Consider the following 12331-nt stretch of genomic DNA (forward strand, 5'->3'; position numbering starts at 1 on the left):
ATTATTAATTAATAATTAAATTTATTCATCTAAAAAATAAAAGAACAATTTTTTAATTTATTTTTACGTTAAAATTTTTTTTATGTTGATTGAATTAGCAAGTCGTCTGATGGATGACTTTGACTAATTTTAATTTTTTATTTAAAATGCTTAATTATATAATTAAAATTTTAATAAAATCTATTTTAAAAATTTACCCATTTGTTTGCGACCGCACGTTGATTCTATACGCAACGGCGCCTACGAAGAGCTCGCCTGCTCGCTCAGGGTTTCACGCGCTTTCCTCCGCCTATTTATGTGAGCGCGCGCGAGGTTTCTCACTCCCTCGCTTTCTCTCTCTGTTTCTGAAGATCGGAGCGAGCGAGCTAAAACCCTAGATATTTTTCTATTTTTGTTGCGGTGAAATAGGTATTACTTCTGGGACGTGATCGAACTTGGTGCTATTTGAAGTTCATTTAGCAGCATTAGTTTCGATTACCTTCTCAGGTTATTATTATTATTATTTTTCTTAATATAGGTTTTTTCCTGTACGATTTCTTTCATTCAAAATCCTGATTCTGAGTTATGATCTTTTGCTATTTGGCTACAAGCAGGATTTAGCAAATTTTGCTTTTAATCAGTAATATGAATGAAATGGTTTGCCCAAATAATAAGATTTAAAATCTTTAAATTTTTATTTGGTAGGATTTATGTTAAATCTAGCTTAATTCAAATATAAAATAGAATTACCAAACAGAACATTGGATGTCCAGAGTGTTTTTTTAGTGAAAATTCTATCAGTTTTGCTATTGCTGCTGATCACTGATTCAGGTCTTTCGTAGTTTTTGCCCAATTTATTCTTATTTAGTGTTTTTTCATTTGTTTTTTTAATTTACCTTAGTTTTTTATTTAGTTTTTAGCTTTTTGAGACGGCTGTAAACATGAATTGGAGGATCACCAATACATGGTTTTGATCCTGTTTTATAAATGAGAGTGTTTCCATTTACAGATGCACTGGATTTTGGTCTTAATTATGATAAAGAAAGCTTGTTATTCATGTGGGTTGGCTGACCTGCCGCCTTAGCAAGTGTTACACTATAGGCGCGTCATTGGATAATTGTGCTAATATTACTTTGTAGTTGTGTCCGTATCTCTTTGGTTCACATTTCTAATAAGATGTGAAAGGACCGTTGGCCAATTTGTAAAAGGAGATGTTTGTATCACTAAGGTCATGAATTTGAGCCACATATTTTGTGAGTTATCACTTGGCACAATAAAAAGAAGAAGAAGTCGAATGAGATGAAATACTGAAGTGATGCATTTAGATGCTAAGCTTTTGCCTCATTTACACCAATGGAATACACATTAAGAATATTCTATAGGCATAGGTTCATCAGCATCATTATTGAAGGCTAGCACCAAATGACCATTCCCATCACACTAAAAAATATGGTAATTCTTTTTATTTTATTTTGCTGATGAAGTATTGACAATTGGCTAAATCGATTGCAGGCATCGTAATACCCCAACCTTCCCTACTGCATAAGTTTGCTTTATGGAATAACAGTTCCATGGGCCTTCCAATGAGCTTTATGCTGAGGAATTATGAATATCAATGACAATATTGGGATAAAGGCTTGATGATGATGATGTTGTTGTTGTTGTTCTAATGACAATGTTGAGGTATGGGGTGGCAAACTTGATTTCTCTTCTGAATGGAAACCCAATTATATGTAGGATTACATTTTTTGAAAAGATAGGATTATGAATGTTTACTTTCGAGCACTTTTTTGTCTTGGCATTTATCAATAATCCTTAGAACATGAAGTATGAGCATATTTCTTTCAAATTCTCGTGGTTCTATTTTATGCATTTCGGTACTTTTTCTTTCTTTATTGAAACATGCATATGAAACGTTAACTTGGAGTGGAACTTGATGGACCTCAAAGGCAGAGTGAATAATTCTCCGCTGGTTAAGGCTATAAGATCTTCTTGGTGCAATATCCTTGCTAGTTCTCTCATGATTTAATATATAGGATTGTTAGTATTTATCTATGATGCACAGACACGGACACGACGACACAAATACGACACGACACGGACACGTGACATGTCAGTTATTGAAAATATAGGACACGGACACGGGTTGGACACGGTATTATAGTTTTTTTATTTAAAAAATAGTTTATAAAAATTAAATAGGTATAATTTTAAAAATAATTTGAAAATAATACGCCATTTAACTAGAATTTGTGCTTAAAATAATTAGTATTAGGATGTCGAGAGTCAGACGTCGATTCCATTTATCAGTCATCGAGAGAGGAGATGAAAATACCTTCACTGTCAAAAAGAAATGAAAATGAGAATATTCGATGATTGGGTATTAAGTGCGGACGTTGATTTGGTGTTGTGGATAGGAAATAAGAAATTTATTTTAAATCACGCCAAATACAAGAAATTATATTTTAAAAAAATTATAAAATATTTAAGATACGGTGACACGCGTGTCCAATTTGTATTTAATATTTTTTATTGGATACGTTTTCGGCGTGTCCGACATGTGTCGGAGGAGTGTCGTGTCGGATACAGTGTCTGATACTGCACGCCTCTTTGAGGAGAAGTGTCGGTGCATCATAGGTATTTATAGAATGTATCATGCTATAGTGGTTCTCTTAGAGTTTTTAGGAATTTCTTATTGGTCCAAAAGTGCATTTTTTTTCATCTTCTTTATTTTTCACCAATAATTTTGGTTATAACCAAAGTCATTAAAACCAGACCAGAATCAGTTGAACTGTGAACTGGCCAACCAGCCAGTTCGATACGTATACAAAATCTAAATTGCAAAGAATCGCTCAAGAACCACTCCGATCGACTATCAAATCGGTGAACTGAAGAATCGGCGCCGGTTTTCAAAACTGTGCAGTTTATGCAGAGCAAAATCTGAGCCATTGGTATTTGATCAAGCGGTCTAAATTAAAAAAAAAAAAAAAAAAAAAAAAAAAAAAAAAAAAAAACCTAAATTCATATTCCAATCCTGTAAGGCCCTTATTTCGTTCGAATGAAGCTCCTTGCTTCTGTTCCTTCTCTCTGCTCGGCATCCCCTTTTCATTCGCAAGCTCGACGAGTGGATACAAGCCTCAAATCGGTGAAGCTCCTCCCCAGCACGGGCATTGTTTCTCTCATGTTCCTTCCTCACTGCTCGACATCCCCTCTTCTTAAGATTTTTGTAAACCTAATTTTTATGTTGTGTGATAATTCATTAATTAGTTTTCATTTGGATCCTCAATTTTCTATCCCTTCTATGTGATTTGGTGGTTGCATTTTGAAGCAAAAAATGAAAATTCTCCTCATATCTCTCTCATATTCAAGGTGAAAGCCTTAGAGCTTCATCTTGTACAAAAAACAATTGATTTTTCTCCTTTCTCCAAGCAAATCCCTACACTTTCTCTTGCAAATATTCTGCATCAAACCAAATGTAGGTCTCTCATATTTATACTGATATTTTTAAGGTTAAATCCATTCATCATTTGTAAGTAAGTTGGTTTTAATTTTCTTAGATTTAGTTTACATACTTTCTTATATTATTTTAAAAAAATATCAGATGTTGTTTAAATTATGTTCCCTATGCTAAAAAAATCTTATTTGTTGAAACTAAATTGCATATTTGAAGAAGTTAAATATATTAATATGTTATGCTTATTTACTTTATATTAGGTGTACAATTATAATAACTATCTTATATTTATTTTATTTTGAGAGCTTCACCAATTGGAGGTAGAAATTATAAGATCTCAAGAGAAATTTCAATTTTTTCCCTCAAGTTATGACTACAAAGATGTTAGTTATTCAAAACATAAATGTATTTAATTTTAAACTTACTGAATTTATTTATTATGTTTTCTTATGCCTCATGACCCCAAATAGTGGGATAAAAGCTTATTGTTGTAGTTGTTATTTTATACCTCATTTCATGATTATGTTTATTTCTTTATTATATGTTTACAAATGATTGTGTTATTATTATAATATTTAAATATAATAAATATTTATTATGTCATCTGGTCGTTAAACCGTTAACCTCTTTTTCTTCCGGTTCGTTATCCGATCCGATTTTCACATCCTTGGCTACAACCACACTACAGAAGACCGAGAATATTTGTTTCCTTCTTCCTCCACTTGATTCTTGGCTGTGGATCTTAAGAAGCGCACGCAAGGCTTTTATTTTAAAGTTTATAGTCAAGGTTATTCATAGCTGTTCCTACGTCCTCAAAGAATTATATATTTGGAATTTGGACAGCTATTGGTAGACCTATTTTTCAGGTGCTGGGTTTCAGTCAGTAATCTCGGATTCCATGGGACCAAGAAACTTCAATTATTATTTTTTTAATTTTTCTTATCCCAGAAAGCAGGTTTTAATGAGATGGTTCGATCATTGCCATTTCTTGAATTTTTGTTTGTAGACCAAACAGATAATCTTAATACCACCGGAAACTTGCTGATATTTTGTGTTTTTTCCTTCTATTGTGCGGCGCTCTTTGTTAAATTGCATTGATCTCTAATGCTTGCTTGAAATGTTTTATCAGGGTACACATCATTTGTTCGGTGATTTGAAGAATTTTTATTTTATTCTCTGTCTAGTTTCTATGATTTCTACTTACATTTCTGATATCTTTATTATGCTGAGCTACTTCTTCTTCCATGGAGATCAGTTAAGTCGATTTCATTTACATTTTGTAGTGTACTAATCATTCTCTTTGGTTTGTTAGGAATAATTGTCTTGTTTGATGTTTCTATCATGGCTACCATACGGCAATGCATCAGAAGCCGTGAACTTATTTCTTGGATATATTACTTGCAGTTTTTTTTAAGACTTTGGGAATGGATCGTCATGAGGCAGCAGGTTTCTTAAGTAGAGGCTATAAACACTATTTTTAAGCCTTCTTCCCCATCAGCGAGTGACATTTTGGTTGAATTACTGGCTTGTTTTTGGTTGAAGTGATCGCTGTACTTTTCAGTGTTGGTAATGAGTAACATTTCTAAGCACTTGGGACTTGCTGGCAATGCGGCATCTCTAAATAGTCCTGAAAAATGGATCAATTTTCAGTCGGAGGTTGGATCTCAAACACTCACTAAAGTGCGACTTTTCTCCTTCGGCCCCTCTAATGAAGGGACAAAGAGGAAGCGGAAGGATATTGATGGAGATACGGTTTCAGGCCGTGCCCCACTGGTGCCAGTTTTGCCATATTCACCGAATCCCCCGGAGAGCAGTAACAAGAACAGCTCAACTTTGAGCTTGGCCTTTTCACCCTATGTGGCTGATGAAGAATTCTCTGTGAATCAAGACTTGAACTTACAACTTAAACATATCTCACGCAATATGGTTAGTAAACCCTCCGTTAATCTTGAGTTAAGTCTATCTTTTGGACCAGCAATATCAGCTATTACAAGTGAAGTTGAAACCCCTGTGCCTGGATTCTACATGGCTCATGGTGGAGGACAAAGATGTCAAAATGGAGCTGAAGGAAAGACCACGCACTTTCAGTTGCATGGAGGTGGCAGACATGGTGAGCGTGGTCGCCATTGCAGAGAAGTTGGATGCACTAAAGTTTCAAGAGGTAAGTCTGGATTTTGCATTAAACATGGAGGTGGCAGGAGGTGCAAAAAGGAGGAGTGCACTAACGGTGCCGCCGGTGGATCTGGTTTTTGCATTGCACATGGTGGAGGCCGGCGTTGCTGTACACCGGAATGCACAAAGGGTGCACAGGGCAGCACCAAGTTTTGTAAAGCTCACGGTGGGGGGAAGAGATGCAGTATTTCGAGCTGCGGCAAAGGTGCAGAAGGTAGCACACCCTTCTGTAAACGCCATGGCGGAGGGAAGCGTTGCTTGTTCCAAGGCGGCGGTAATAAGTGTTCTAAGAGTGTGCGCGGCGGGACTCAATTCTGTGTTGCCCATGGCGGGGGGAAGAGGTGCGCTAATCCGGGATGCCGTAAGAGCGCGCGTGGCCGAACGGATTACTGTGTCCGCCATGGAGGAGGGAAAAGATGCCAGCTTGACGGGTGTGGTAAGAGTGCCCAGGGCAGCACTGATTTCTGCAAGGCTCATGGTGGCGGTAGAAGGTGCTCATGGGTTGTTTCCGATGGGACCTCATGCAACCGGCTTTCCAGCGGCAAGGTTGGCCTTTGTGCTGCTCATAGCGCTCTGGTGCAAGACCTCCGGGTTCATGGCGGTGAGACCATGGGAAGTCCCGCCTCTCAGAAACCAGCTGGTGACGATTCTTGTTTATTTATTATTCCGGCGAAGCCTGAAGGGGTTTCTCTTACAGAAGGGACGGTTCATGGTGGAAGCCTGATGGAATTTCTAGCGAAGGGAGTTCCCCTAAACCAGCATGAGAACCGGGCTGAAGAGGGCAGCACTTATGAACGAGAATCATCTCATACCACTATGGATGCTTTTAAGCAATTAAGCTTATGTCCTGGATTTATTTATAAATCTGGGTTCTGAATGTGTTTTCAACGGCTACTTTCTTTTGCTGATGGCAAGTATGTTCTCTTATCAATTACTTTGCTTGTTAATATCTTATTAAAGTATGGGATCTAAGGACTTTTGCAATTTTTCTTCTTCTTTTTTTTTTTCTTGGACTATGTAATTGTACTTATGAGGAGCTTTTCAATGTATATATTGTACATATTTGAACATGTACTTTTGTTTGTTTCTTACAACTATATGATTTTCTCCGACACGGCTCAACTTGGCATGTTGGTTGAGAGCTTAGGCTTCCAACTAAGAGGTCTTGGGTTCGAGTCTTTGTGTTTTCGTTGTGTGTGTGAGTTTGTCTGAAATGGCCTAAATGTCCCAAAAAAAAAAATTTCTCTGCGAAACCATAAACTAACTCTGCTCCAGGTTCCTCTTCCATGGAACCTCTTCTGAAAGGAAACTCCAGTTTATTGTTTGGAGTACTATCTGCTTACTAACTAGGCTTGGTGGGTTAGAGATCCCTGACATACGTTCCCTTTATCATGGTTATGGATGCACCTTCATTTGACGAATGTTTAATGCAGACTCCTTAGTGGTTGATTGGCTGAGATCCAAATTCGTCTCACCCTGAAAACCCCCTCCTAAAGCTTTCAAATTTTTGAAAATTTATTTGTAGCATTGTTGTACTTATTAAACATAATATTAAGCTTCATGTGGCTACTGAAAATTGCAAGCTTTCTATGTACTGGGACCCTTGGGTCAATGGTTTGGTGGTTTTAGATTTCCTTCAGCAACCTCCTCCTGGCTTTGTTGTTGTGCAAGATTTTATATCCCTTGGTTGCTGGAGGCATCATAACTCTTTGCCTCATTATGTTATCAATAAAATATCTTCTGTTATGATTCTGGATTGCATTGCTGATATCATTACTTGGAATGGGAATGACAAGTCTATTTTCAAAACCTTCAGATTACATTATTTTTCTGATTTACAGCAAGTTCTGTGGCACAAATACATTTGGCATAAAAGGTCTGTCCTAAGGTATTCTGTTTTTGCTTGGTTATCAGCTCATGGTGGGTTAAAAATTGCAGATGTGTTAAGCAACATAAACATTCACATTCATCCCACTTGCTCTCTTTGTCTTTTGTAGAATGAAAGTAACATGCATCTTTTGTTTTAGTGTGATTTTTCTTTTATGGTTTTGACTAGCCTTCTACCTTACTTGGATGGTTTCCTCTTCAGGCGTTCGATGTTGCAGCTCTTTGAAATTTTTTATGATATGCAACATTTTAACGCATTTGAAAAGAATTTCTGTTTTTTTGGTTATTTGCTGCTTGGTTTATTTTATCTGGAGGGAAAGGAACGATAGATGTTATGCTGGAATTCAAAGTGTCCCTTTCTCGATTTGTTGCAAAATCAATAAGGCAATCCGAGCAAAGGTCTCTCAATGGAAAAATTATGATTTGTTGCTCTCTTCTTTTCCCCTGTGCCTCAGCAGCAACTTGCATTAGTAACAACTGGCTGGAGTTTTGTTTTCTCTAGGCTATGATGAGTGGAACTGGCCAGTTTATACCCCTTCCCCACTGGATGGCCTCGACACATTGTTATTATTGTTCTGCAATTGGCCTAGCATCTACATGCACCCTGGGAAACTTTGTTTCTTTCTGATATGATGACAACCGGGGGCAATTCCTGTGTTTTTTTTCAATGCCCAATTTGATCGATTCTGGCAATTCCTGAGCCCATAGGTGCCCACCGTCTGCTTTTTGTGGGTTCGTTTTTTATGTTCCTTTTTTAGTTCTTTTTTACTCAGCTCTCAATGTATCTCGAGCTTAGAGTTTGGGTTTCCTTTTTTACTGTTTTTTGGAAATTTCTTTATATTTCATTTTTGAACTCTAGCATTAAGCGTGGTTATTGTAAAACCCAAAAAAATAATGATCTTCAGCGTCGCACGCATTTCGATCACCGCGACGAAATTAAGTAAAATTTCAAAGTCATCAGAATTTGACGCAATAAATTTTATAAAATAGTACACAAAATTCTAAGCAAATCAGTATAAAGAACCCATATTGAATTTCACGTATTTTGGAAGTTAAAATTCGTATAAGTTTCAATATGACGAAATTACCCTTCATGGCATTTAAGTGGAGATAATAATAAGTGAGGGCATTTAAGACCTTTTACTTTGAAACCTATACCCCCACTCTTATTAGGGGACCGAAATACATTCGGTCCCCATTTCTCTCGTGCGGCCGAACCGAACGGAAGGGAGAGCGATGAGGAGAGGCGAACGACAACCTTGGGGCGGTTTCTGATGGCTGATCGTGGAGGAAATAGTATGGAAAGTAGGATAAGGTGAGTTGCTTTCAAAAGATCTCTCATGCTTTTGTAGAGTTTTCCTCAAGAATAAAATCTAGGGTTTGAGGGAAACTTCAAATTTCTTTGAGATAATGATAGGGACAGTTTAGGGGATGACTCTAAGCATAAAGATGAAATGATTTTTAAAAATTTTTTTATTTCAAATATTAGAATTTTCTCTGATTTTGTATCGATTCAAAATGATTTTGTAAGAAAGCTTCCTAATGGCATAAGAAAGCTACTAAAGGAAGATAATTTAATTTCATGATGAAATTTCAAGTTCCTAGAATTAGGGTTTTACAAAATCATGCAAATTTTTAAGTGTCTTGGGTCCAAATAAGTCTGGGAAGGTTTTTAGAGGCAAGAAATTGGGCTTTTGCACAAATGACAATTTTTTTAATTTTTAAATTAGGTAAATCCAAAAATTCGTTGTATTTTAATTAATATTTAAGTGTAAGGTAGGTAGGGGTGTAAACGAGTCGAGTCGAGTTTTGACACTATCAAACTCGGCTCGTTAGTCGGAAAGCGAGCTCGAGCTCAGCTCAAAAGACGAACTCGAGCTCGAGCTCGAGCCGGCTCGCGAGCTGCTTGATTATAATTAGATTTCACATTTTTCTAATTTTTCCCGCCTAATTTTTCATTTTGATGCCTTGTGCGTTTGTATTTCAAAAGTAAAAACTTTAGGATTTTTTTTTAACATGAACCTGCAAGGCTGCAACAACTTTTTTTGGGGAAACTAACTAATATTTTTTATACATATTTTTTAAAAATTTTTCTCATATATTAATGAAGATGAGGTATAGGTTGTCCTATCATATATAGGATGTCCTGTCATATAGGGAATAGTCTTCCTTTTTAAAAAACTATAGGTCGAACTCCTTTTAGCAGATTTTTTTTTTTTAAATAAAAATATGTTCGTTAATTAATTTAATTAATTAAATAATTTCGAGCCGCCTCGCGAGCTCACGAGCCAAGCCTGAACCAGCTCGAACTTGGGCTTGTTTAATAAACGAGCTTGAGTTTGAGCTCGAGCTCGAAGCTCAATAAGCTCGGCTCGTGAGCTCATTAACGAGTCGAGTTCGAGCCGGGTCGGCTCATTTACACCCCTAAAGGTAGGTTCTTTATGCATGTATTATGCTATGTACATGAGTGAGCTTTTCAAAAAGCTAAGATTATATTGAATCCTAATTTAGCAAAAATATGAATGAGATTAATCTTGAATTAAGAAAAGTGTTCAGTTATAAAGCATAAGAATATTGTATAGCTGAGTTTATTATTCACATATATTCGGGTTTTAAGAAGTTTATGTGGGAACAAGTGATGTTTATACGTTATGTTATGTCTGTTTTTTATATTCATCGTCTAAAGGGAGAGCTCATTAGGACTTTCGACAAATCACCGTGGTGAGGTAGATAAAATGAAATTCTTTTAAATTTGGAAAGTTCTTTAAATGCAATCATGTAGAAATATTATTTCTTTTATATGATACTTGTACTTTCTATGTGGCTAGCATGTTCCTACATGAATGCTTCTAAACACATGATGTAAATGCAAATCTCTTTTGTATTGATAGTAGAAAGTGCAAAGCTCGTGTTTCTTTTTACATGTAATACATATGTCTTCTTTTACATGTAGTATATATGATCATCTCTCTCTTTTCTCATGTAATTATATAAACATGTAACATCATATATGAACATATACATGAATGACATGTTAAAGCCTCTTTTATGAATAAATAAGGAATGTTTGTATGTGCATGTTTGATGCGGAGTATCAATGGTAAAAGAGCTCTTTTAAACTAATGGTAAATGGGATCTTTTGAGCCAAATGGTAAAACGTTCTTTAGAACCAAATGATAAAAGAATGGCCAATTAAAAATATACCTGATTAGTATCAAATATACTTTCGCGATGGCTGATTAATATTATGTTATTATGATATCATATCATTATGTTATATGTTTATGAGGCATTAATTGAGTCATGAATGTTTAATAAGAAAGGATTGCAAGCTCGTGTAAAGAAAGAGAACACAAAGATTAAGTTAGAGGCATTTTCACATTAGATAATGTATTATGACATATTGAATGTTTATTTACTTAGAAGTATATACATGTTGTACTTCTTTTCTTGTATCTAAATTTAATTGAATGATATTTTATTTACAAAGTTGTGATTCACCTAATTCATGGAACATTTTTCAGTAGAACCTGATAAGCAAAAATGATGGATAGATGACAGTTTACGTATCATCATAGGGAGACGACGAGCAACAAGGTCTTTTTTATTTTTGACATTTTGAGTTAGAATGATTCATGATGATTTGTAAGGAAAGATTTATGGATATCTTTTTATGTTCTGAACTTCTATGTTTAAGTTGATATTGAATGATAGATGTAAAGAAAGAAAATATTTTACGTGGAATATTTTAGTGACTTTTATATATATATTTGGAGATGTTTTGTTTATGAAATGCAAATATTTTTATTTTTTTCTGTCCGACTTTCATTCCTGTCTTGCATAAACTCTAAACCCTGAACCCTTAAACTTATCGGATCGGGTCGTGATAAAGATTGATATCAAAACAAAAAGATTTTAATGTGATGTTCAATATGAAAGAGCCAATAGGATAATCTTATAGGTTAGAGTACGTATAGGATGTATGTGTTATATACTACTTGAATTGTTTCGTTGCATTATGTCTCAGGGCCATGGATACTCAAATTAATGCCACTGATGGCAATACTAGAGAGATTAGGAGGGAGCTGCTAGTAGTAGCAGAGCTGCATAGTAGTAGCATTAATGTTATTATGGACTCTTTTACACAGATGATGACAGCAATGACCCAAATGATTAAGAACACTCAGACCCAAGCTGATGGTAGCGGAAGCACTTCAATAGACAAATATTTGAAGTTAGTCCAAGACATGAAGACTCCATCGTTCATAGGTGGTGAACCCATAGAGGCGGAAGATTGATTAATGAGGATAGAGAATATCTTTGAATGTATGTCATGCCCTGAAGATAGAAGGGTTATCTTGACTGCCTATGCTTTGAATGGTGAAGCAGAGAGGTGATGGAGAAGTCAATTGCAAGAGAATTTTGGAGAATGGCCAAGTAATCAAGTTTCTTGGGAAGAGTTTGTGGAAGTGTTTAGAGATTGATATATACAGATGTCAACTAGAAGATTGATACATGATAAATTTATGAGACTGGTACAGGGTGATAGAATAATTATGCAATATGAGGCTGAGCTCACGATGCTTTCTAGGTATGCCTCTCATTTAATCTCCAATGCAGAAGAAAAGTGTCATCTCTTTCTATGTGGCTTAAAGAATATCATTAGACAGCCATTGAGGATTATTCTAGATTGGTTGAGAGGGCACAAAGAATTGAGAAGGACTTGCAAAATACTCATAGTAGAAGAGACTTTCAGAAAAGGAAGAATGAAGATAAATCAAAGTCTACCCAATCATTTTAGTCTGGAAGACCCACTTGGAAGAAGCCTAGACCCAACAC

At 35.8% G+C, this 12331-nt stretch overlaps 1 protein-coding gene across 4 annotated transcripts; it reads left to right on the forward strand.

Moving 5' to 3' along the window:
• Window positions 1-223: 223 nt before the first annotated feature.
• LOC110112786 lies at window positions 224-6692 on the forward strand. 4 transcript variants are annotated; one of them, XM_020845112.2, is made up of 3 exons: window positions 224-486; window positions 1492-1662; window positions 4746-6692. In XM_020845112.2, the coding sequence occupies exon 3, from the start codon at window positions 5003-5005 to the stop codon at window positions 6479-6481; it is 1479 nt and encodes a 492-aa protein (XP_020700771.1). In that variant the 5' UTR covers window positions 224-486; window positions 1492-1662; window positions 4746-5002; the 3' UTR covers window positions 6482-6692. The 4 variants fall into 4 exon arrangements, with proteins under 4 accessions (XP_020700771.1, XP_028552967.1, XP_020700772.1 ...); XM_028697134.1 differs by having other exon boundaries at window positions 4838-6692; XM_020845113.2 differs by having other exon boundaries at window positions 224-408.
• Window positions 6693-12331: the final 5639 nt, after the last annotated feature.

The sequence above is a fragment of the Dendrobium catenatum genome, unplaced genomic scaffold (assembly GCF_001605985.2).
Source record: "Dendrobium catenatum unplaced genomic scaffold, ASM160598v2 fragScaff_scaffold_880, whole genome shotgun sequence".
NCBI classification, from domain to species: domain Eukaryota; kingdom Viridiplantae; phylum Streptophyta; class Magnoliopsida; order Asparagales; family Orchidaceae; genus Dendrobium; species Dendrobium catenatum.

Bases quoted from the DNA above. Each gene is read 5' to 3' on its own strand.
- LOC110112786 (XM_020845112.2), top strand. From the start codon at position 5,003: ATGAGTAACATTTCTAAGCACTTGGGACTTGCTGGCAATGCGGCATCT.